Source organism: Camelus bactrianus, chromosome 2, assembly GCF_048773025.1.
Source record: "Camelus bactrianus isolate YW-2024 breed Bactrian camel chromosome 2, ASM4877302v1, whole genome shotgun sequence".
Taxonomy (NCBI): domain Eukaryota; kingdom Metazoa; phylum Chordata; class Mammalia; order Artiodactyla; family Camelidae; genus Camelus; species Camelus bactrianus.
The window spans coordinates 51864023-51890898 of NC_133540.1; the positions used below are offsets into that span (position 1 = coordinate 51864023).

Sequence of the window (26876 nt, forward strand, 5' to 3'; positions counted from 1 at the left end):
AGCTTGAAAGAGCACTGGAGAGAATTCTCCACTGGCTTCTGTCTATGTTAAATTCCCGTCTTCTTGGTGAAGTAAAGCTTTGGGCTCAGGTTATATGTGGTCTGATTATGATAGAGACATTCTGCGGGTGGGAGAGACGGGTAACTAAGAATTGTTGAGCCTGTTCCTTTTCTCCTGTGCTTTTAGCCTCCATGCTGAGCATCCCCTGGAGCCCTGAGTGGGAAATGTATTGGGACTGATGTATGGCCTCGGTGAGGGTCTGGGGCAGCTGCTGATTAAAGAAGAAATTGCTCACTGTGGCGATGATCACTTGGCCCTGAAGCAACCAGCTGTCACATTCCTCACTGCTCACCCATTGAGAGTCAAATCTTGCCCTTTGCATTCCTGAAAGAACACTTGACCCTGTGAGGATACAGTATTCATTTATGCTGTGAAAAGTGCCAGTGCAATAGAAAAGAAGCTTCTTTGTGCTTAAAAAAAAATAGCATGAAGTTTAGGTGTTTGAGGATACTGCAGGTAGGCAGCAGGTAGGCAGAAGTGACTGGGCTTTCTGATACGGAAGCTGGCATTTTCAGGGGCTTTGTCTCTCAGAGGTCTGACATACACTTGCCATAAAAGCTGTCTTTGAAAACTGACATTTAAAAACCTATGGTGAGCAGTTCCTTGGCTTGAAGAAAGTGAATTAATTTGTTTAAAGGAGCAATAGATGGTAGAAGGGAAGGCTTTGTATCAACACAAGGAGGGCAGAGGGTGCTGATTTTGCTTAGGATCCTTGAAATGCAGAGAATCAAGGTCTTTTTATCTTTTATTGTCTTATTTGACCTTGGACAAATGTTATACCTTTTCTCTGATTTTTAGCTGTTATTTTCATCAGTGCTTTTTAAAAAAATGTCTTCCACCTGGGGATGGAGGCCCATGTATGTATTAGATATATGTTCCTGGCCTAATAGTCTCTTGAAAGAACTTGCGTTTTTTTTTTTTTTAATCTATTAATTATATTTACTTATTCATCCCTTAAGCAAATTAACCTCTAATATCTAAATCTAGAAAATTATTAGTGAGAAATAATTGGTTACCAGAAAGGATGAAAAATTCATTGTTGGAAGTCCTCATTCCATAAAGCTGCCTAATGATTAATGTCTTGCTCTAATAGTTCAGGGGGAAAATTAAATATAGTGAAGAGCTGGTGTTCAAGGGGTACAACGTAGGTTTTGAAGCCTGTGAACAAGATTCCTGGTTAGTCTGCCAGACTGAACAGATGCGGAAGACCACCCACAGTCCATTCTGCAAACAAGTAGGAGATAAAATTTCACCAAAAGCAATTTTAAAAATTACAGATGATCTCAAGAAAGGGAAAACCTCAGGTGTCAGAAGCAAAGAGGGGAATCCAGGGGAAGCAATGTGAGTGACCAAAGGCCAGATGGGCTGCAGAGATGTGAGATTCAGGTAACATCTGCAGGTAGAGGTGATGAGCCCCCTCTGCTGGTACAGTGGGGGCAGGGAGGTGAAACTAAGCTCCCAGGGGAAGCCTAGATCTGTTAAGGTTCCACTCATGGAATGAGGCCTATAAAGCTCCACCAGCAGCCAGAGGAAGCAGCAAGGAAGTGTGCTTCTGCCGGCAGCAGCAAGAGAAAGAAGAGACACCTGTGAACCCTAAGAGCCATGCCTGTGCCCCACACGGATATGGAGCTCAAGTTCATATCACCAGTGAGCGCCAGACAGGCAGCACATCGCTATGCCTGACACTTCATGATTAGGGGACATGAGGCTCCCAGGGGGAACAGTCCCTGCTGTGGATGAACTTATGCTCGAAACTCAGTATGTTTAAAGAGATGAAGGACAACAGACACTGATATTTTTCTTTTAATTGAAGTTTAGTTGATTTACAATGTTGTGTTTCTGGTGTACTGCATAGTGATTCAGTTATACATTTTTATATATTTTTCATATTCTTTTCCATTATAGGTTATTACAAGATATTGAATGTAGTTCCTTATGCTACACAATAGGACCTTGTTATTTATCTATTCTATGTATAACAGTTAGTGGCTGCAAATCTGGAACTCCCAGTTTATCCCTTCCCACCCCCTTCCCCCCGGTAACCATAAGTTTGTTTCCTGTGTCTGTGAATCTGTTTCTGTTTTGTAAATAAGTTAATTTGTGTCTTTTTCTTTTTAGATTCCACATGTAAGTGATACATGATATTTGTCTTTCTCTGTCTGACTTCGCTTAGTATGGCAATGTCTAGATCCATCTATGTTGCTGCAAATGACATTATTTTCTTTTTAAGGCTGAATAGTATTTCATTGTATATATATCACATCTTCTTTATCAAGCACTAGTATTTAAAGAAAAAAAAGGAGGCAAAATAGGCAAGTTTGAGAAAAGAAATAGAGACTCTAGAAACGGAAACTAGTTATTGAACCACATGAACACTGTTGTGTTGGTTGAAAATCCTGAATAATGGCTTATATTTAGTATGGCTTCTGGGACATTATTCTTTTACACAGAGAAAACTTTTCAGCCCACAGTTAGAAAAATGCCTACCTATATATGCTCCCAAGTGTAAACGTGCAAACTGAAACAGAAGCTGAAATTGGGGTACAGGGTAATAAAGGGAGAGCTCTAGGAACACCCCCATGTGCACTGAAACAGCCTTGTTTGAAATGCTCTTCTACGTAAGTGAAGGCAGGATGCTGCAGACCTACTGAGAACAGACTATGTCTACTTTGCTTCTGCTTTTCTAGTACAGGCTGATGGTCATTGACTCTCCATAAAATTTCTACCCCCTTCCCTCCCAACTCCCCCCAGCACCCCAAATCCATGCAGAGACCACTGACTGGGTTAAGGATATCCGTAGACTGCAGCCTTGGACCACAGTCAGCTAAGTGTCCACAACCAGCTGTCCTCTGGTTCTCAAGGAACTATAAGACCTCAACTAAACAACATCTTATCACTTTTACCAGAAAATGCATTGTGCCGTTGATTTTTCTCTTTTCTTTTAAGACTTTGAAAAAAGCTATCATCTCACTGTCAGTGTATGGTGATATCATGATGGAGTAAAATGTTAATACAGTTTGATTATTAGCCATTTAACAAATACCTAGCTTTGTGTCCCATTACAGTTCTGAGTGAGCAGGAACTTTACTTTCTTGCTTAGTCCATTGCCTCACACAGCTCCAGGTACACAGCATATCAATACATACTTTTTTATACTACATAATTATCTGAGAAGATTTGCCTAACAGTCTCTTTATCTGCCTTAAAGTCATCTTCCTTAAAACAAAGATTTAAAATTTAAGTCTTTTATCAAACCATTTAATAGAAATAAAAACTCAAATGTTATCCCTTCTGAGAAGCCTTCTCTTTTGTGTGTTAGGTCCCCCTTCTGTGCTCTTAGCATTTGTATCATGAAACTGATTATACTGTCCCACGTGCTGTAAGTGTATGTTTATGGTTTATGTATCACCCTTTCTTGATCCTGAGCTTCTTTTGGGTAGTTTTTCTCCCATTTTGTATCACTCCTTGGTACACAGTAGGCATCTCAGTGTTTGTTGAGTAAAAGGATGAACCCTTAAAATAACCAGGTTTTTCTGGTACCACCATGTATTAGACCCCAGGGACCCTCAAGAGGCTCTTTCAGATATACTCAAGTGAACGTGCCTCGTTGGAGTCCAGACATTTTGGTCTTAGAAAAAAGCTTTTGTAAGCATTTAGTCGTTGAGATTGTAGCATCTAGAAATCTACCCAAGAGCTAAAAAGTGTACAAAAATAAGGACAAATTGAACTAAGGATAATAAATAAGTACAGGATAATTGGATAATTCTGCTTTTTAAAGTTGACATCCCTTTGTCATGGGATGAGGAGGAAACGTGTTAAGAACAGAAAACTACATCAGACAAGAATGTGTTTCCCCTTCTTTGCTCTGCTATCTGGGAGGGGAATTTTATATCCATTTCTTAAAGCTGAGGGACTAGAGTGAGCTGAGAAAAAAAAGGATGAACCATCCACACAAAACCAAGGGCTTTATATTTCTAAAGTATAACCATTTGGAGAATAATATGTTTTTCCACTGATACTAAATTGCAGAAGGAAGGAAAGAATAGAATTTATAAGCAGTAAAGAGGAAGCAAAAGTAGGGTTAAAGGTCTTTATAAGACTAAGGTAATAACTCAAAGTTGGAGCTAAATGGTAAGTAAAATACACTTTTAAGGAGAAAGATGAGAAGGTTCTTAAAAGTCTTGCTAAATGTTTTGTGGAAACTTAAGACATACTTCCAAAGTTTAGCTCAGTCTTCTTAAGATTCAGTTTGTCTTTCAAACACTTTCTGATTTGAAATAAGGCTCAGTCTGTTAACTCCTGTTTTGATTTTTCTTTCCCCAAAAATAAGTCTGTTGAAGGTTAGATAATTTTCAAGGGCAGAAATTTCAAAAGAAGTTGGACAACATCCCTACATTAGGAATTATTTTTAACCTAATTGGTCCTCCTGCATTTTAAATTCTGTGATTGGCCATTGGTCTTGTTTCATTTTTTGTAAAAGAGCATTTAGCCCATTTGGAATATTATATTTAAAACTAATATAAAATGTTCATTTTATCATATATTTTATTTGAAATGTGATATAAATTTAGTGTTTATTTTCTATTCAAAAACCATGAAATATATTCACATAAAAAGTGATTGCCAGTAGTTTCTTCCACAGTTCAGCGTGAAATCCCAGAATCCCAAATACCCAAAGTTTGAGACCCAAGAAGTTAGAAACATTTGAACTCTTAATAGGAAAGAAGAATGTACAAAATGATACGGAACTGGTTAAAATGCTGAGTGGTTTGTTTGATTTTGTAGCTTATTGTTATTTTAAAGCTCATGTAGAAATTCTTCTGTAAATACACTTTGGTGAACTTATTCCAGTAATTTCAGTCAACAAAATTACCAATTTTCTGTTCTACCAGGTTGTTGGTGTAGCCCAGGCCATCAACAAGAAATCGGGAAATGGTGGGACATTCACTGAAAAAGATGAAAAGGTACCAAAACTTGCGTCTGGTGTGATCTCAATTTAAGAAGGTCTTTTCTCTTTAGAGTGCATAGATCTCAAAGTTAGCTATTGCTATATCTATCTATCTATCTATATATAACAAAGTTAGCTATTCAAGTTAGCTATTGCTGAAATTGCTGATCACAAAAACATTACGGTTTACAACGATCTGAAATGTACAAAAGTGTCTTTTTCCTCTGGCAAGTCAGTGCTGACGTGACTTTGGGGTACCCTCAGTCTTCAGTCAACAGAACCCCCTCAACTCCCTCCTCACTGCACTACTAAGCCTCCCCTAGGGCTGTGTGCATGTTGGGGCTGTCCAGAGGGTGACATGGTGTTTTAACTCTCTCATTTACCTTTCATTACTGCAATAAAGAAATTCAACATTAAGTAAAAAACCCCTAAAGTACTGCTCCAAGTTCAGCACTCCAGGTCAACTAAAAGTTGGAATTGCCTCCTGGTGAAACAAATTTCAGAATGTTTTATAAGCTTTGCACACAGACGGTGGGGCGCCAAGGTGTGAGTTCAGCCTGGATGATGTGAATTTAGCTGCAGAAAGAGCGGCAGTCAGCATTATTTTATTACTCTTTCTATCCAACTCTGAAGGAGTGCATTCCTTGCACCACATCGACATGCTTTCCATTTAAAGACAGAAGCCCTTAAACCTGCTTGTAACTTCATTCTGTCAGTAGGTTTTATTATTTCTCGTCTTGAATATGTAATTATATGTATATCATGGAGTCCACTGAATTCTTCCTATTCAAGCCCATTGCTATTTATGTCTGCCCTGAAAACTAGTAGGAGCTTTTGGAAGACATTCCAACGAGACAGAGTTATTTCTGTCTCTGTGCTGTAGGCTGTATTGGCACTGGTGTTGGTCCCCATGTCTTAACTGCTTCAAAACATAGCAAGTACCTTTTAAAATCAGTGTAATAGACATCTAGTCTCCTATTCTGTTAATGACAGCTGAGAATATTTGGTGGGGAACATGGGTTTAGATTGGCTGCTTATTCTGTTATTCGTTTATAGTCCATTAATGTAAACCCTGCTTGAAAGATTTGCATTCTTAGGCTGTATCATCTGATGGCAAAATAAATTCATGATTGTGAATAAAATATGCCATGTAAAGATTTATGTTGATCAATAATTAGTATAATTGTGAGTACATCACCTTAGTATGGTATAATGAGGGTGATAGATCTATATTTAAAAAGACATATTTTAAACCAATATTTGCAGCTTTGGATGGGACTGTTATTGCCAGTATCCTCCTAACAAGTATGTGAGCTTTCAGTTTGCCCCAGTAATAAGTTACGAGCTATTTTTATAGTCTTAGCTTAAATCTAGTCTTAATATAATTCAGAGACTACACCGAATTTTGCATAGAGTGAATTTCAACTTCAAATGATATAAAGAGATCCCTCTTTCTCCTTGTTAACTTATAATGTATGACGTTAGGAGACTGTGTGTTAACACTTGTTATCTAGTAGTTGTGCCGTGTAGCTAACACTTGCTTTGCATCAGTTCCTAATTTTTTGCAGAATAAACATCTGCACTGTTTGGTTTTCTAATATTTATTTAAACTGTAAATATTTTTGGATGTTGTTTGTGTTTCAGGCAATATAACAAGACAGTTTTATAGACAGTTCTTACTTGGCTATGGTCTTACCTGTTTTCTAGGACTTTGCTGCTTATTTGGCATTTTGTGGTATTGTTCTTCATAATGCTCAACTCTACGAGACTTCACTGCTGGAGAACAAGAGAAATCAGGCAAGTCCGATTACTAAAGAGAGAGTAGAGAAATTCTTTTTTTTTTTTTAATGGTTAAATTATTATCCAAGTAATATATGTGTTTCATTAAAAATCCAAATGGTTCAGATTCAGTTTTTAAATAGTTTAGCTGTTTCTTCTAACAGTTATTTTTTGGATTTCCTAATTCCCATGCACTGTTGCTTTATCACTATTAGACAGTATTCATTAACTTAGCAGATGAGGATTTATTTTACTTATACCATCCTTTACTTGCCATTACCCTTATCCTATCAATATTGCTATGTCACTGTTTTAAGTTACTGGATGGGTTGCATTTGTAGCATTAAATTCAGGGTTTTACTTCTTACTCTGTCAATTAGAGACATCATCCTCATATGGATGATGGATATGGATGAATCTCTAGATTCCAAGCTTTGTAAGATGAGGATCTTGCTTTTGCATCCCTTATGTCTCCTTCCCAACTACAACTCCTTACCTCTACTTTTTCCATCTGGACTTTGTCTTTTATGTTGCCCACATTGATAACATATATACAAACAATCCTCAACTTACAACGGCTCAACTTAGAATTTTTTTCTACTTTATGGTTATGGAAAAGCTATACACATTCAGTGGAAACCATTCTTCGAATTTTGAATATTGATCTTTTCCTGGTAAGAGGCTTTCTCGCGATGCTGGACGGTAGCAGTAGTGCAGCTCCAGTTAGCAATGCGATCATGAGGGTGAACATACGATACACTTAACAACCGTTCTGTACCCACACAGCCATTCTATTTTTCGCTTTCAGTACAGTATTCAGTAAATTACATGAGATATTATTTGTTATAAAATAGGCTTTGTGTTAGATGATTTTGCCCACCTGTAGGCTAGTGTAAGTGTTCTGAGCATGTTTAAGGTAGGCTAGGCTAAGCCATGATGTTCAGTAGGTTAGGTGCATGAAATGGATTTTTGACTTTCAGTATTTTCAACTTAACGATGGATTTATCAGGATGTAACCCCATTGTAAATGGAAGAACTGTATTCTACAGCCACAATTAACTTTTCTTAAGCTTTGTCTAGGTTAGTTCTAAAATTACAGTTTAAAATAAAGTGTTTATAGATACCATGCCTATGTAAATGTTGTTCATATTACTTTTGTTATAGAACTTAGTTTTTCTTGATGTTTCTGAAATTTTATCTTTTTTCTTTGAACTCTTTGCTCTAGTGTAGCCTCATGTTGGTCCCAACCCCCCAAACTCTCCATTATTTAGGCATTCTGTTGAGTTTTTCTTTTTCATGGAGCTCTCCAAGTTGAAGTTCTCTCTCTTCTTTCAAGTGAAACAGTTTCTCCCCGTGCCTGCTGCACAGGGGTCATCATAGAACTTTCCTTTACTGCTTTCTTAGAGAGACTCCACTGGTTATCCCCTGGATCCCAACACTCCTTCTTTCTCAGTTACTCCATTGTTCTGTTATAGCACATTCTCAGTTAACTACTCGAGACCGGTATTGGTGAGGTAAGCTATCCGAAAAGCCTTGCATATGTGAAAATATCTATTGTAACATCCTGCCAATTTTTCTGGGTATAAAATACTAAATTGAAAATCTAGTTCCTAAGGATTTAAAGGTGGTACTTTGTCTTCTACTCGCCTCCATATTGTTCTGATTCTTGGCACTTCTTTTTTTTTTTTTTTTGTCACTAAGCTTTTTGGATTTTTTTCAGAATTAAAGACAATTTTTTTTAGCTCTTATAACTGAATTTCACAATATGATTCTTTTTTTCATTCATCATGATGTTACCTGGTCATTCCTTTCAGTCTGGAGACTTAAGCCATTCAGTTTTATGTAATCTTTTTCTATATTTCTTTGATAATTCATCTCCCGCACCCCTCTATTTTCTTTTTAGAACTTGTGTTAATATGACCGGGGACCTTCTATTGCCTTCAGCTGCAGTATCTTCCTAACTTCTCGCTGCTCCATTCCTGCCACCCATAATCCAGTCTTCATTGTTAAAAACACACCTGTGGTCTTGTCACTTGTTTCCTGCCCTCCATCACAGTCCAGACCGCTTCAGAAGACGTATAGGGCTTTTGAGGTTCTTTCTCTGCTTAACTCTGCAACCTCATCTCCCCAGTTCTCCTCTTTACACTCTATATCCTCATAAAACTTGATTGAAACTTGCAGTTCACTGCTTTCTCTCAATCCAGTTCTTTTTGACTGAGATATTTTCCTTCTCCACTTCACCTGAATGATTTGGACTGAGCTAGGATAGTATCACCTCCAGTAAATTTTCTATACCCTTTCTCCCCTGTCATTGCACAAATATTTTGTGAGATTAGATGAAATTCTATGGAATTAAAGGAATGAGAAATTACCAGGAAAAACACAAAAGGAACTCTTAAAACTTTGTTTATTTTGGACAATGTTTATTGTGCTCTGTGAAAATATTGGCAGTGTTGATAAATATTGATCTCAGAAGTTTGGATCAACAAAAACAGTAGTGTGTTTTCTGTATTCGATCCTGCTCAAAATGCTCTATAAATGTTAACTTATTTCGTCCTCACAACAGCCTCATGATTTGGGAGCTATTATTATCCGCATTTTTAAGAAACTTGCTTTAAATCACAAAGCTGGCAGGAGGGGAAGCTAGAATTAAAAACTGTTGGCTCTGGCTTCAGAGTCGGTGATCATAACCACTATACTAATTGTACTAACCATCAACAGGGAAGCTTTGTTGGTAAGCAGAGACTTAGATATTTAACACTTGAAAGAAAGCTTGGTTGTAACTTGTTAGATTATATAGAAACAACTTATAAAACAACATATAAATCATCGTATTGCTTTAATAATTGCAAGCAATTGCTAAATAATAAGTTCTTATTTTTTTTGTCTAGGTGCTGCTTGACCTTGCTAGCTTAATTTTTGAAGAACAGCAATCATTAGAAGTAATTCTAAAGAAAATAGCTGCCACTATTATCTCTTTCATGCAGGTGCAGAAATGCACCATTTTCATAGTGGATGAAGATTGCTCCGTGAGTACAGAGTATGACTTTTTTATTTTTAGAAAGGCAGACATTTATATTCCTTAAAGCACTGTTTTTAAACCTCACATTGACCTCAGAACTCTTTCCCAAACCCAGCTGAATATGGTTGTTTATGTAAAGTCAACCAGAGTATGATCTGTTCTGGTGGAAAAGGGGTAGAGGTGAGGTTGGAGGATGCCTTCAGTGCACCCTTTCACCTTGGAGCCCTCCACTAAGTAGCTACCATGGGAATGTCAGTGTGCTGCTTTGTCAACGGCTGCCCTGCCTTGATGAAGAAGTACATTGTCATTATGGTGTGCAGACCTTTTATGGTTAGAAATAGTGGTGCCCTCTTGCTATGAACAGGTAGGACCCCCCCCCCCCATTCTGAATAGGTTGGGTATAGAAATTTCTTTTTACAAGAGATCGTATAGAAAACAAAAGGCATGGCCCAATGGAGGCAGTGTTACTAAAGATGGCTGTAAGTCCTAAGTTCATTACCCACAGAGGAAAGCCACTAAACTGTTCTAATTGGTAGAGTTCAAGCCATTGATTTGTAATGTAAAGAAATAAGATGTGTGAGGAAAGATGGAGTGTTCTCACAGAGTGCTGGTTACTTCTGGACAGCCAACTGATTTTGCTGTTAGAATCAGGACTCTTAGCCTAAAGCGGTTTTCCTTTATGTAGTTTCTTTTCCTTCTCAACCAATGAACCACTGTTTTGGGGATATTTCTTTTTGATGTAGTTGTTTTTTTTTTCCTTTAGACCTTGAGAATAGGCTCTTCATTGGTGGGTTAGGAAAGAGAATGGGGTTTTCAATTATGTAGGCTAGTTACAATCCATACATGATATCTGAATTGATGATTTGGGGGGAAGTAGAATAATAAAAGATATTTAATACTTATATTTTAAAATTTTTAAATTGTTTTAAATAGTGAGCCTCTATGATTCAACATTATCTGAATCATTCTCTGTTTGTGTGTAATTCTCATTAATAAGAAATCAAATGAGAATTCACTGTGCTATATGTAAGATAATTGGTATTCTCAAAGATATTATTTCATATTTTCAATCAGTTATAAACTCCTTTCCCAAAGAGATAATTAGAAGATCACAGCCATCCTTTTAAAGTTCAGGTCAGAATTCGTTAATGCAGTATGTCAATTTATCATTTTTGCTCTGTGACCTGCTCTTCAGCATTGAATTTTTGAAAGTTATACACAAGGGTACTCCTATTTTTAGACAGTTTAAATATCACTTTAATTAACATTCAGCTCATGCTGAATGACCAGTTAACACCTATCAAGGCAGCAACTGACTGGTGTCAGTGGTGCTTTGAGGTATAGCTCAGCAATATGCCCTTTAATATATTTTGCTTACTTTTTAACAAATTAATTTGTGGAGTGTAACAGTTAAGTGACTTGGTGTTCATTTATATTATAATTACTTTTTATTAAAAATATTTCAACAACATGAGCAAAAATCCAAATGTGAGCAAGAAAAAAAAATGTACGTCCTTCAACCCCCTAATTAAACTAATGTCATTGTTTTATTTCTGTGTTTCCTTCCAGTTTATTTAGTTGTAAATACAGCATGGGTGCAACTATGTATTCTGCTTTTTAATCTAACTTCAAAAGTACTTCTCAATGTTACTAAAATCTTCATAATTTCAGGGTTTCATAAAGTATTCCTGAATTATATGTCTTTAAAAAAAACAGCAATCAATGTATGCATGAAAGCTAAAACTTGAGGATTTTGAATAAATATAGAGAAAATTTGAAGCTAATATATTCATTAACAGTTGGTAGCAAAGCAAAAACAAATAGTATTCAAATAAGCATTTTTGCAAGTTAGTATGAGAAACAGCAGGAGCATGGTTCTTAGTAACGGGAAGTAGACGTGAGGATGTCCTAAAGCACTCGGTTTGTTTGAGAAAAAGTTAAAAAAATGTCACGAACAGTGGTGTCTTCAGTCAGTCGCACAGATTTGTCTGTCTGTATCTGGATAGTTTTCACTACCTTCTCAAACTTATTTTTCAGTCTGTGTTGTTGGTCTGTTTTTAGGATTCTTTTTCTAGTGTGTTTCACATGGAACGTGAGGAATTAGAAAAATCGTCAGATACTTTACCAAGGTAAGAAGATTTACTGTTAATCTGTCTTTATCACAAGTATATAATAATGGCTAAACAGTTACTTCCTGGCCTTTTTCATTTAAGACATGGAAGGGTCAGCTGCTTTTTTCCTCCCACAAATAATTCCATTTGTGAAAGTACTTTACTATTTGATGTTACAGTTCCAGGGTTTTTTCCACTGCAGTTGACCTGTAGAAGAATGCTTTCTTACAGTGAATGGTGTCATGATTAGTATAGGCCTGAGTACAGCGTGTTTTGTGAACTGGCTCATTTAAGGCCCACAAGTACTATATTTCAGTTACATTTGTGCATATTACATATTGGAACCTCACTGGAAATTTGATAGGCTTCAAACACATTTTTTCTGTGAGTCTGTTCTGATCTGGAATCAGCCATGGGGATTTAACTAACACTGGAAGGGAGCCTGTGATCTCAGTCACACCAGTACATGTACCTATGGCTGGAGTCAGATCAGTTCTCTATTGTAGTTCATTTCTTTTTCATGTTTTCTGTAATTTTGAAAATTGTGTTCATTTTTTTGTTGTTAATTGGTACTCAGAAACAGTAGCAAGTATTAATATATTGAAGCTATAGATGTTACTGCCCCAATTTTATGTGTGCTTTCTGAAGAATTTTGGAAAGGATTTAGAGTAAATGTTCTTTCTCATATTTCCCTTTGCACCCTTAGCAAAATACTGGTGTTGTTTGCTGAAGTGATAGGATAATCTAAGGAATATAAGTCTGCCAGGGTAAAGCATCAGGAATTCTTGGATGTAATGCTATTTTATTATACTATTCATTATTCATTTCTTTCAAATTATTTCACCCCCAAAATAATTTGTGTCAATTAATTTTACCCTCAATTATTGATGTTTCATCTAAAAGCCTCATATGCTCATAGAAACAGAACCTTAACTTTACTATTTGATATTAAAGTTCTAGGTTTTTTACACTACCCTTGACCTATCAGAAAATTATTTCATGTACTGAATGGTGTCACAGTACTGTCCTTAGTAACCAAGCTCCTTAGTGGTGGTGCTTTAAAATTAACCTCTGTGCAAATCTAAACTATAGAACATTCTGTAAGATAACTGGCCAGGTCTCTTCAAAAAGTCAATGTCATTGAATAAGATGGAGGGTGGAACTGTTTTTGGACATAATAGCCAAATGCAGTATATGAACCTTGATTAGATCTTGGTTGAAACAAATAGCTATCAAAGACATTTCTGAGGACAACTGGAAATTTGAATATGGACTGGATATAGATGTTGGTGGGGAATTATTGTTACCTTTTCTTTGGAATTAGGAAGATAACCATGATTAGTAGAAGACTGTTCTTATTTCTAGGAGATGCATGCTGGTGTATTTAAGGATGAAGTGTTAGGATGTCTGCACCTTAGTTTAAAATGTTTCAGCCAAAAATAAATAAATATCTAAATTTAATATATTTAAACAAATAAATGTATTCACACATATATATGTAGATATAGCTAATGTGGCAAATATTAAAAATTGTTGAATCTAGCAGTAGGATATTCATTTTACTTTCAGCTTTCTTGTGTATTTCAAAACGTTCACTATAAAAAATTGGAAGAAAATGTTTGTAGTAAAAAGTTGGAAACAAAGTAAAATGAAAATCATCTCTGCAGATCATATAAAGCAGAACTGAGTTTGCAGCTGCAAGAATAAAATACTTCAACAAAATTATAAGTGAGTAATTACTGACAGATTGCAAAAGAAGATGAGCAGAGGACAAAGGAAATCTTTAGAGAATGATCACTGGCAAGGGTGAAAGAGGGGTCAGAGAAATAGCAGGAAAGTTGTATAAATTCACTGTCACATAAACTGATACATGACTGGCCAAGTTTGAGAAAAGAAAGAAGCAGCCAAAAGTGTTAAGTGTTGCAGAGAAGAGTAAGGACTGGGAATAGATAGTGTTCATCTAGTGATATTTATACAAGCAGTTCATGAATATAAACCTTGCAATTCCAAAAAAAAAAAAAAAAAAAAGAAGAAGAAGGAGGAGAAGGAGAAGAAGAAAATAGTTCAGTGCACAGCGTGGTTTTGCTCTGACCCTCTTAATTAAGACCGACCCATGGATCAGTGTGAGGTCTGCAGAAACTGTCTTCTGTCCTCTGTACCTTTTCCTTTCTTCTTCTTCTCTTATCTCTTGTAGCATTTCTTGTCCCCTTACATGTTCCCCATCAAGACTCAGAAACTGTTGACTATAGTGACTTGAAGTTGTTAGCTTGTTAAGTGACTGTATTTAAATCATGACTCATTATTTCAAGACTGTTATTTAACAATATGATACATGAAAGGCCTTTTCTTCTATTAAAAGACTTTTAGGAATTAGCAAAAGAGTGAATGTAACTTGGGAGCAGGTGGGGATTTTATTTGACTCAGAAGGTACTCCTTGGTTGCTGACTTGACTGCTGACTTGGGTGTAGGATGTGTAGTCAAGGTGGATAAACCGTGGTATCTCTACCCAGAGATTCTTCTGCTACCCTGGAGTTTCTGGCTCACATAGTTACAACAGAATAGCCAACCTTTGTTTCCTTTTTAGCATTGCTGGTCGTGAACTGAAGTTTATATTGCATTTCCATGCCTCTGTGTATGCATTTTCTGGCATATTTGATGTTGTTTTAGTTGGTATTGAATCCTTTTTGAATATGTCCTGTTATCTCTCTTAAGTGCTGGTATTGGGCTATGCTGCCTATGGCAGTTTTGAAGACTTTTTCTTAGGAGGAGCATTAATATATATAGCTAATATATATTAGTTTGATTTTATGATGCCATAACATTTTTGTTGCTTTTTATAAAGAACATGTTAGAAAGCTTCTAAACATGTAAATATTTGATTACTTTACTTTTCGGCTTGCATAAATAATGAATTGCTGTATTTATTAAAAAATACATATATACATGTATATTTATGAATTTACATGTATCCACACTATAGGAGGAAAATCAGTATGATAATGTATATTAAATGTACAAAATGATGAATTATTACATTTACCTTTGAATATTTGTATAGCAGTATATGCTTGTGTAGCTATATTTTATGTATTTGCATTTTGATTTTCGTTAAAATTCTGACAATTCCTCTAATTTTTCTAAGTGACAGCTGCGCAAACCTAGTCACTTGGTATAATAGTGACCTCTACTGGTGAATATTTTTTTAAGTGTGGTCTTAACTATATGTAAGTCTAAGCTATATATTTGATTTGTTTCTGATGAATATCATGTTCCCTCACTGTAGGTAAAATAGAAGATCTCTTCCTACTTTTAAAAATCATTCCAAGACAGTCTTAGTATAAAGATATTTTTCATAAAGGATAAATAGGTCAGTGTGGTTACCTTAAATGAAACTAATTTACATGGATCATTTTAACTGATTTATAAACCAATTTTACAGCAATGAAAATTATTCAGCATTAATGCCTTACATCATCTAATAGTTAGCCTTTATTCTAATGATGCAATAAAAGACCTCTTAGTAATGTAAATGTTTTTATTTTAATAAAAATTAGATATCAAGCTTAATTTTGTGAAAACGGTGAATTAAAATGGTGCTTAGTAACTTCAGCATTTTGAAAAACTACTAACTGACATTGACACTTGACCAGCAGATTCTTCATTACATTTCTAAAATTATTTATTAATAGAATTTAGGCCTCTCCAGTTCTCATTAAATACTTTGTCAATCCCAACAGTCTCCATGAGATGAAATGCTAGGCAATTTGATGATGTTAGCAGTAAGCAAATCATTTTCTGTAGGCAGTTATGTATCAGTTGAAAATCATGGCTATTTGGTGTTTTTCTAGCCAACCCACTAATTATCTATTATAAATTAATTTGTTGAAGACAGTTTTGAAATGTTAAGTATAAAACTAAACAAACATTAGGGTGAACATTACATATAATTATGAGAATCATATCATCAGTGGTATAAAGCACAGAAAGCTGTCAAGTTTTGGGTCGCCTGAGAATTTTAGAAGGGAAACTCATTTCCACATGGTGGGAGGTTTTAGGGTTTATATGCTTTGACTCAAAGAGCCACCCAATTAGAAGGAAGAAATGAGTTTGATGTCGTACAGTTTATTAATTAGCTCTTAATTTTAAGAAAGATATTTTAGTGCTGTAACTCCATGTTAGTTAACTTCATGTTAATTTTTAATGCACATTTTATCATAAAAGGACAAATACATAGAATTAATTCTTTAAGCTTACTTTCTTGGAATATATATACTTGCTAATACTTGTTAACTATAATTATATTGGAAAATGTAGTTAAATACAGTAACACCTATTTTTAAAAATAGCCAAAAGGTTTTTAGCACTTTAAAAAATGGTGGATATGGTGTGTAAGAGTGTAGACCCTGAAATCAGTAGATGTTCAATCTGAAGTCATCTATTCCTGTATTACTATTGTCATTTCCCTTTCATTCTTTTTCACTTACATGTAATATTGGACATACAGTCAGTACCTAATTTGACTGAATTACACTTAACCAAGAGTGTACAGCAAAGAAAGGAAAGACTGAAATATCCTGGCCAGGAATGAGGCTGAAGACTTCAGGAATCTTTGTGGAGTCGCTAGTGCTAAAGAACACCATTTGAATCCACTGTCCTAGAATCGGTTTGGGCAGAAGGACAGAAACTTTGAGAGCTCAGAACAAATGGACATTTCTCCTAAGGCACATGTTTTATTTTGAAATGGCTCACACCATTAGGCTTTCCTATTTCTTCAGTTAGTGGTATTACACAGTTCACATAGGCACATCTTTCCGGCAGGAGTAAATTTCCATAACCTGACCCTGTTTGCCAGATTCACCCCTATCACCAGGGAACATGTGACGTTTCCTTATGAAAAGAGATGTTCTGTTTTCCCAATTCCAGCGCTGGCACTGTACTTATGAACCCTCTGACATCAGGGTAATCTTTTATGTTCAACTCCTTAAGCGAGAAACTGGAAAAAAACTGGGAAAATATTGAAAGTTCAAGTAATTTTTTATTTTAAAAAGTGTCATAAAAGATTTCGAAGCAGAAAAAAGAAGAGAGAGGAGGTTAATAAAATTCTTCTAGGCCTGCTTGGTTTTCTTCTTGGTCTGAAATGTGTCAAAGATTGTTTTATTGAGATGGATAGATTAACTAAATAACTAAGGAAGTAAACTAGGCACTAAACATTAGTCATTCTATAATCTGATGAGAAAATAAGATGTAGGGGAAAAATTCATATGATTTTACATTAAGTGGCACAAATTACAACATGCCCGTTAACAGTGGTAATGATTCCTTAGGACATTTTAAAACTCGTTTCAGGTAACTGGAAAAATTATGGGTCTTTATTTTCTCCAAAACATTTCAATTATAGTAACTACCAAAATTGTAAATCATCAAGTATGTTTTAAGCGGCATTTTCCAATGAAGATATACACTTTACTCTATAATTTAAGACTGGTATGTTTCTCTTATAATCATTTATTTAATTCTGCTTTGCATGCGTTTTTTCACTGCACAGCCAAGAACTCATCTCTGTTATTTCCACAGAGAACGTGATGCAAATAGAATCAATTACATGTATGCTCAGTATGTCAAAAATACTATGGAACCACTTAATATCCCAGATGTCAGTAAGGACAAAAGATTTCCCTGGACTGTAAGTAACCCAACTTTAGACGTGGAGCTTGAAAGCTGTTTCCCTATCAGATCTGCACTTACACCTGTGACTCTTCACCGAAGGACAGGCCCCAGAATTGGCTCTCTGGGAGTGATCTCTGCTTTCCCTGATTCAAGGAAGAATAAAACATCTCCTAACATCTGTTGAGAGGTGGTCAGCTGTAGTTGAGTATTTTTCTCTGTACTTTTATCAGTTTTTTTTTTAACATGTGTGAATGAATTATCATAAGCTAATTTTGAGGTACCTTAACTATTACCCACTTAATGTCAATGACAAACTTTAGATAGTATTGCTAGAGTTCTTGAATTTATTCTCAAAAATTAAGTTCCATTTGGCTTAATGTACGTAATCGGTGATGCACCACAGTGAACAGCTCTGTGGAAAAATGAGTATCTGTTTTCCTCATCAAGTAAGCTACACAGATCAGTTTCTCAGACATTGGAAACTTTGAATTCTAGTATTTTCTCGCATCTTACTTAAGAAAAGTATTGCACTTTGAGGTAGCTGCTTTGATTTTGTTGTTTGCATATCTAGGAAATGTTTTTAGAACTTTTAGCAATACGGGCACTAGAAACAGTGGTAGGACTAAAGGATAAATTTGTAACTCGTAGTATCCTATGCGGAGTAATGCTTTTGGCTCCTGCCACTCTTGTTATTTGAGACATCTACTGCACGGGGATAGTAGAAACTGAATAAACACTTTGCTTAGTATTACTATAAGCTACTTGGAATGTTTAAAATGGAAAAAATTCATATAGGATATTTATTATTTTTAATAGTATAAAGACTGATTGCTTTATATTACATTTATATGAACTTCATTATAATTTATACATTTTCTGCACTCTGATATTATCTCTAGCTACTAAAAGATGAATATATCAGTGGCTTCAGATGTCCAGTGTAGTTTATATAGATAGCGTCTAATGGGCACATCAATCTTTTCATAATATTTAGCCATTTTGTTTTTGTTTTTGTTCAGAATGAAAACACCGGAAATGTAAACCAGCAGTGCATTAGAAGTTTGCTTTGTACACCTATAAAAAATGGAAAGAAGAATAAAGTGATAGGTAAAGCCTTTTCATTGACCTCTACTCTTGGCACTTATTAAAGAAAAACATGTATTCTTAGAAACTTCTTTCTTTCAAGAGTAAATTTAAAGAATAAAATGTGTGAAAAAAGATAAAAATTGGAATGATGAAAGAATTTTGAAATAATTTTATATTGCTAAATGTCAACAAACATTTGTTAAATATTGACAATAATGTATTTTGTAATTATAATCCTATTTCAACAGAAGTTTTAAGAATGGCATGTTGAAAATTATTAGACAGATATCAAGTTGATAATGTGTATTCTTTTAGAGTCTCTCACTTCTTGGTTTCTGATTTTTCTTTTTTGAATATGTGGTTTATTTAGATTGTAGGTTGTATTCGTTCACTCATCAGAAATATTTATTGAACACTCCACTGCTTTAGACATAAATGCTTGGGATAAATCAGTGAACAAGCAAAAATTCCTGTCTCAGGGAAGGTTAGTAAAAAAAAATGTCTGCTTCAGGAATAGGGGAAGACGTCATTCTCAGAAAAATGGGATGATGTTTCCTATTGCTGATATACTTGTTTCATGGCATTGCAAGTTATATTAAGATTAGAACAGGAAATGTGGGGTTTTATATGCCAATCATGTGAAAATGGACTGAACTGTTAAATCCCCCAGGAACTTGGAATAAAGCAAGTATGAGTGCCTTTTAAAGGCTCGACTTTTAAGTAAAAACCCTAAGAGAGCAAGGCTTAGATAAAAAATTTACCTTAAAAATTCTGAATAGTTTCCAAGTTGCAAGACTTGAGTGTAATTTTATTAAAGGAGAGTGTCAGTCAGAAAGGTGGAGGAGGGAGAGATAACAGTCATGAAAATAGGGGAAAAAAAGGCAAATATTAAAAGAACCTCTCCAGCTCTGTCCAGGAGTCAGGGACCCTTTGCCCCTCGTATGGGGATGGAGGTAGAGGGTTGAATCTGTGCATAGAGTATTCTGGCCACTTGTCGGGACTAGCAGTTGGGTGGCAATGGACGCAGCAAGTTGTAGCCAGTTACTCCTCAGTGATTCCAGTCCCTTTGCTGGTGTGCCTCCCTACCGCAAGGCAGATCCATGGGTTTATGCCATTATACAGCCCACCAATCTGACTGTCCTTGTTCTGATTATTTTCTTTCTGAGATATGTTAACTCATAGGAAGAGAATGCATTTTTTCATATGCTCTCAAATGTATTGATCGCTTTGCCACTTATTTCTTATCATAAATCATTGAACCTGCCATAAGTCAGGCAATAGGCTGGAGCTGCAGGTTCACATACCTGGGGCAGAATCTTTCTCTTGTTGGACATTGATACTATTCTGCTTTTAACCATTGTCTTGTGAACTTAGGTACTGTTCTCAACCCCAGAGAGTGGGATCTGTTCTCAGCGTGGTAATCTAGTTTCTAAGCCTACAGGGCTGGGCTCACTGACCCAGGTGAATTGCCTCGTAAAACCTCATGGAAGCCAGCCTGTCGACTCTGAAGGCTGTTCATCACCTGCACTGTTCTCAGTTCTTAGAGGAAACAGGAGAGCCTAGTGAATTCATATGTCAGCTCTCTTTGCAAGATTATCACCGATCAGACCTCTAACATAAACGACAAAAGAAAAGTGATGAGGGTGCCCTACACTATGATACCAAGTAAAAATATAGGTTATTAAATTTTATATCATAGGGTGTTAGGTGAAAACTACATGATAAATGTTATGCTTTTTAAAAAATGCTTTTTGATATAAAGTTTGCCACAAGCTGCCTTCAACTTTTGAAAATGTGACATGAATTCCAGAAGTGATGCATTGTTTACTATTAACTTCTGATAAGAAGGAGGACAGAGTGGCAACTTGTCACATCGAGTCACATCTTTGCTTTTTCTGAGCAGCATCTCTTTGGAATAATAATGGGAAATGGGGAGTGGCTGGAGGAGGTTATACATCAGGCTTTTTCCATCACCTTACACATTTGATAAATAAAAGTTAGTGTGGGGAAGTGCAAAGATCCCTGCTCTGGAATAGGACTCACGACATCCTGCTGGCTCCGCTCTTCCTTTAAGCATTTAAAACATTATGGGCACGTTACTCACCTCTGCGGAGCTGGACTAGATCACCTGTCAGATCTGCATGACAAAAATTCAGATCTGTATGACAAAAATTCACATTCTATGATCCTATCACTGTTTTAGGCAAGTGAGCAGACAAAAGAAAAAACTGAAACAGTTGAAATAATCAGACTTCTCTTGGCATACATTTTATGTCACCCTGCTTGATAACAGAGCCAAAAGTAAGCAAACGTTTTTGGAAAGGAAAAATTCCCTGTCAATAAAAAGAAAGAAAGGAAGAAAGGAAGGAAGGAAGGAAGGAAGGAAGGAAGGAAGGAAGGAAGGAAGGAAGGAAGGAAGGAAGGAAGGAAGGAAGAAAGAAAAAGATTTCCCTAGTGGGGTTTCTGGTGGGGGCTCAAGTTAATTCCAAGAGGAAAATTTTTCAGTATTCTCTGCCGTCTCATAAGTGTGACAAAACTGAGAATTTGAATTCTTGACTGTACTTTGTACTCACAGATGTAGCATGGAAAATATCATGGCTGTAGATAATTCTTCTTGGTGTCACAGACCAGATTCTGCTATTATGTAATTCTAATACAGAATCCCTACAGAGTTACATGCAGAAAGACAGACGAGCCCATGTGGTTTTTGTAATCTTCTTTCCCCTTCCTTTTTTCCCATTACTGACAATTAGATGAAATTATAGACATTAGACCAGGACGGGGCCTGTTGTATCATCAAATGTATTCCCCTGAGGTATCGTTTCATATTACATGTTTCCTTAGTGCTCTGTCTGATAGAGTGTTTCCACCACTTTGTTTCCAACACTATCAAGAAAATATTTTCCTCATTCAACATTCATTTATTTTAACCAATTATTTCCCCTATTTATTAGGCTAAATTTGCCTTTTTCTCCTATCATATTTACCAGAAATTCTTAATGTCTATTTTCCATACCAATTTCAGGGTGTATTCTGAAGAAATTAGTTCCATTCCCATGTCAAAAAAAGTTGTTGAGAACATGTCCACTTTTGTTATGACTTACATTTCCATCTCTGTTTTTAGTGAAAAAGTAATAAAAATTATAGTACTATACCACTCATTGTTTGACAGTGAAGTCTGAGAGAGACGTATGTACTTTTTACTGAAGGTATTTTCCAAACTGATTACTGTCTTAATCCTCTGCTCATTTATGTGTTGCAGTATGATTCCAAAGCAAAAGTAAATATTCTAAAATCATGTAAGTTTAAATTTGACTTCTACTTAGTTTCATTTTTCATATTAAATTTTATCATCTGTCAGTATCACTAATTGTTCATTTGTTTATAAAATATTTGCTAGGATTTTCATAATGCAAGTATAATTAAACTGTGCAGTGTCATCCATGGTACATACTGCTTAAAGTATCTGTTTTTTTTCCTCCTAGTTAGAGAATTATAAATTATGCTTAGTAATAAGAAGTGCAAGGAAATATGACTGTAGGGGCAGTAATAATTAGAAGAAAATGAGGGGGAAAAAAAGCAGGAAATTATAGCTTGAAAATTATAAAAGGTAAAATCTACAAAATAAAAATAAATATAAGGAATATAGTTTCAAGAATTGATTGAAGAAATAGGAAAAAAAAAAGAGAAATTTCATAGTAGCCTTGAAAAACAGAGAAGCTTACCTTTATTGGACAAGAAACACTGAGGAATGTCTGGAAGATATGAAGTATATACTATTTGAAGAACCCATTTTACACAAAATGGGCAAAATTTAGTGATAACAGTGTTATCTCTATTCAAAGTAAAAACATATAATATACAGAATCACTTTGCATTGACTAAGTTAAATCCACAGAGGAAAATATAATTGTCATAAATGCTTCTAACAAACTAAATAACATCATTGACGTATGAAAGTCAAAGCTATTAAAAACACAAGGAGAAATGGACAAAATGGTAGTCATAGTGTGAGCCTTTGCTACACTTTTCATAGAATGTTGAAGTATAGGAAAAAATAAGGAAACATTAGACTTGATTAATATAAAAATGAAATGGATTTAATCAGCATGTATAGGTTTACTTTTATATTTCATAATTTAAAAATACAAATTCCTATCAAATATCCATCAGAAATTTATAAATATTGGTGATATACACACATACAACAAACTCAGTCATTACTAAAAATTAGAATTGATAGCTACTCCCCTGGATCACATTGCAGTAAAACTAGAAATGTGTAATAAAAGGATAAATTGGAAGGAAAAAGTTCCCTTAGAAACTGAAAAATATTCTCCCAAGTGACAAAGAAAAAAATCAAAAGTCAAAATGAAAGTATAACATTTTGGAAAATCAATGGTTGTATCAATTTAACATAAAAACTCAAGGTACACAGTCGAAGCTATACTCAGAGGAGATATATAGCTTTAAATATTTTGTTACTGTTAATCAGGAAATAATGAAATTATTTGAATTATATGTTCATCTGAAGAAATTAGAATGATAACGCCTTTTTCTTTCTCACCCTCTATGCTGCCCCCAAAAGTAAACAAATAGGAAGAAGGAAAGCAGAGGAAAGAAATTGAAAAGATAAATTTATGAAATGAGAAAGGATAGTAAAACAAGAGGTAATGGGCAAACACAATAATAAAAAACAAATCTCCAACACAGATAATGAGGAAAATAAGAGAAACACATTTAGGAATTAGAAGGGAATTGTGGTTTCAGATACAGAAGGAATTTTTAGAAAGATTTTAGACAAGGCAGTGTACCAATACATTTTGATGAAATGGAGAGATTCTATAAAAAATTAGTAATAACCAATACTAACTCAAGCAGAGTTTAATATTTTTCTATTGCCTGAGGTAAATTCTTACCAAAGCAATCAGGTGACAGGAAAGGATGAAATAAGGTGAGGCATGGAAAAGGAAGAGGCAAAATAACTTCCAAAATGATATGATTGTTAAATGGAGGAACCCAAGAGAATCAGCTAAAAGTGCCTATCTAAAAAGAGAGTTGAAGAAGTACCTGGCTATCAAATTATTATTTCTTTTTTTACTGAAGTATAGTCAGTTACAATGTGTCAGTTTCTGGTATATACCACAATGTCTGGCTATCAAATTATTAAAGAAAAATAACTTTCTTACATGCCAAGATAAATAATAATGGAAAACAATCCCATTGACAATAGTAACAAGAAAGAAACTTTGCCAGATATAGGAACATCTAGATGAGGAAAACTATAAAAGTCTACTGAGTAACTTGAAAATTTTTCATAAGTGAACTGGCAGAACATTTCCTGACAATAAGAATCTGTTTTGTAAGCTGGTAATTTTTGCAGTTTAGATTTACATCAATTCTAATACATATCTTTGTAAGATTTTTTTTCAGGAGAGGGGGGAGTTCTTGAACAACATATATAAAATTTATCTGAAAGAATAACATAAAAAGAATCATTTATAAAACTCATCTCAAAGAATAACATAGTCAGAGTTGATGGATAGAGATTTGCCTTACCAGAAATTAACATAATGCTGTTAAAGTAGCATAATTAAAATTACTATATGTGTGCTAAAAGAGATGGCAAGATTGATGGAACACAATAGAAAGTCTAAATGCAGACCCAAGTCTGGTGTATATAATGTTTGTGTTATCATGTATGATATAGTATACTTCATTGTTCCTAAATGCCATTGATTGAAAGACACCATTTTATGTACCTCTAAGAAAGAAAAAAATGATTTCAATTGACAAGAATTTGATTAGTATACATACAATACCATAAAATTAAAATGTGGGAAAAGTACATAGTTGAAATAAGTATGAATTTATTATTTAAGGTGGCAATTCAAATGATTAGAGAATGGATAACTATTTAAGTTTTATAAGAATCCAGTAGCAATTCAGGGGAAAAATTTAAGTAGAATTAGAAGATTAAGTGTGATAGATGAAACTATAAAAGTACTAGAGGAAAATATAGGTTTATATGTAATCTTAAAATGGGGAAAAATTGGGGAAGCTTCTTTTAAAAGCGAGACACTATAGTTGAAAACTTAAAAGATGACTCAGTTATTTGAGAAATTATTTTACACAGCAGAAAAACCTCTCTAAATAAAGATAATTGACAAGTGATAAGTACAAATAGATATTTGCAAGATAGGTGATAAGGTGTAAGGGCAGGCCTTAACATATTAACAAGACAGGATGCTAATTATGGATGCTGTGTGGTAGAGAGGACATGGGTCTACAGGCAGGATAGAAGAGTTCACCCCCTGTTCTGCCAAGAAACCAGGAGGAAAACTGTGGTTGGTAGCAACATCTGATCCCTGGAATTATAGAAAAGGAAGCATAATTGTGTGATTTTTAGAAACAGTCTCTTCCCTTCAGCATAATTTCCAGAGATGCTTTCAGTGCCAACTAGCTCTCAGAGCTGCTGTGATGACCACATGAAGTAATGTCTGTACAAGTATTTCTGAACTCTATTAATTTTAAGTAACACTGATATTTTGCTACCTAACTGTACTACTTCCTGGTTTTCTCCTAATATGTTTTTGAATATTTTTTCTTATGATTGTATATATTGATTGGTTTTCACTGAGTGGTTTTGTTTTATTTTTGGTTCTGGAATAACTACATTCTTTTATGTATGTGGTTCTGATTTTATATGACTTACAGTAGATGTGGCATCTCAAATGATGAGTTTTAAATTTCATTATCATACCTTTTATCCACTCATCCAGATCTTTAATGAATAAATTGTGAAAACTATCTGTAAATGAGCTCAAGATTTACATTTTCTGAAACAAAGAGCCCTGTTTGTTATAAACATTTTTCTTCTTCATAGCTTTTCTTCCCCCCAACCTGAGTATTTTTGTTTGATACAATTAAATTTTGTGAAAGGTGTGAAGAGATCAGCAGGATTGTTATGAATGCTGTGTAAATATGACTGCTTTCAAAGAAGAATTAAATTACATGCCTAAAGGGTTAGATAATTTGTCTTCCCCCCTTTTCTTGCTTCTGTGTCTGCATATCTGTATCCATAGGGGTTGGATTGTGACATAGACAATTCTGAGCTGTGGTTGTTACAGCCTACTCTTCCTATTTATACACTTACCATTCCATTTCATTACCTTTAGATTTATAAGGTATTCATTAATACCGCTTAATGTATTCATTCAGTGACTTTTGACTGAGACAGATGTGATCCGCTGTCCAGGAGAGAGTTACTTAGCTCAATCCTAAGCCTGGCAGGCTGCCTAATGGCCACGTCCCAGCCCTCCTGGTCATCTTTTCCTTCCCATACATGCAGTCAATCTTATGAAGTGGTGAAAAGAAAAATCTTATTTATGAAAAGTGGCTACCAAGTAGGAGAAAACTTTAGTAAAAATTGAAAAGCAATTACATTGTGAAGGATAAGGGCATGGAACATGTGACTGACAAAAAAAAAATGTGAGTTGAGAGATAGCCAGGCTATATAAACAGCTCCATGTTTATAATTTGAGGATTTACAAAGGATGGAGGACATAACCCTTGCATTTTTACCATACATGGAACATGGTCTTTTAAGATACTGAATGCCATTTGCCATTTAGTCATGGTTTTTACTTGCAGTGTCCAAATTCATTATGTTTTGCTTAAAGTTTTTCTTAATAATGGAATAAGTGTGAGAGACGTAATCTCTGTCGTACAAATACAGATAGATAAGGGTGACTTTACTGTCTAAAGTAGGAGAACTCCCACAAACAAAAAAAGAGCAGAATGAGAATACAGATACTTTATAGTGTTAAAAATACAGTGTACATCAGTGGTAACAAAGGGACTTCATTTGCAACCAGGCATCATCATGGACTCTGAAATCCTTCTGTGCTCCAGGAAAAATAAGAGATAACAGGCTATGGTCTTCATGGGAAAGTAGTTTGGGTCAGAGCCACAGTCCTGCGTTCTTTCATTAAGTCAGTAAACATTTTTTGAGTCCTGTTGTATGCCGGGCATTGCTAGCTAAGGAAGTGGAACTGAAAAAATTAAATCTCTAAGCCCAAGATAAGTGCAGTCTAGAGAGACAGAAATAAAATACACCATGATACTCCAAGCAATAAAGTTAAGGGGATAGAAAGGAGACGTGCCTGCCTCACCCTGGAAGTGGGGGCCTCTGGGATCTCCT

General features: G+C 35.2%; 1 protein-coding gene across 4 annotated transcripts in view; it reads left to right on the top strand.

Moving 5' to 3' along the window:
- PDE5A (phosphodiesterase 5A) overlaps positions 1-26876 on the top strand; it is a 127780-nt gene that overhangs the window by 48453 nt on the left and 52451 nt on the right. For all 4 annotated transcript variants that reach the window (XM_045514983.2, XM_010952599.3, XM_010952604.3 and 1 more), the window contains exons 4-9: positions 4953-5024; positions 6716-6805; positions 9679-9816; positions 11871-11938; positions 17495-17603; positions 18607-18694. In XM_045514983.2, the coding sequence (XP_045370939.1) occupies positions 4953-5024; positions 6716-6805; positions 9679-9816; positions 11871-11938; positions 17495-17603; positions 18607-18694 (565 nt within the window). The remainder of the gene's footprint in view (positions 1-4952; positions 5025-6715; positions 6806-9678; positions 9817-11870; positions 11939-17494; positions 17604-18606; positions 18695-26876) is intronic.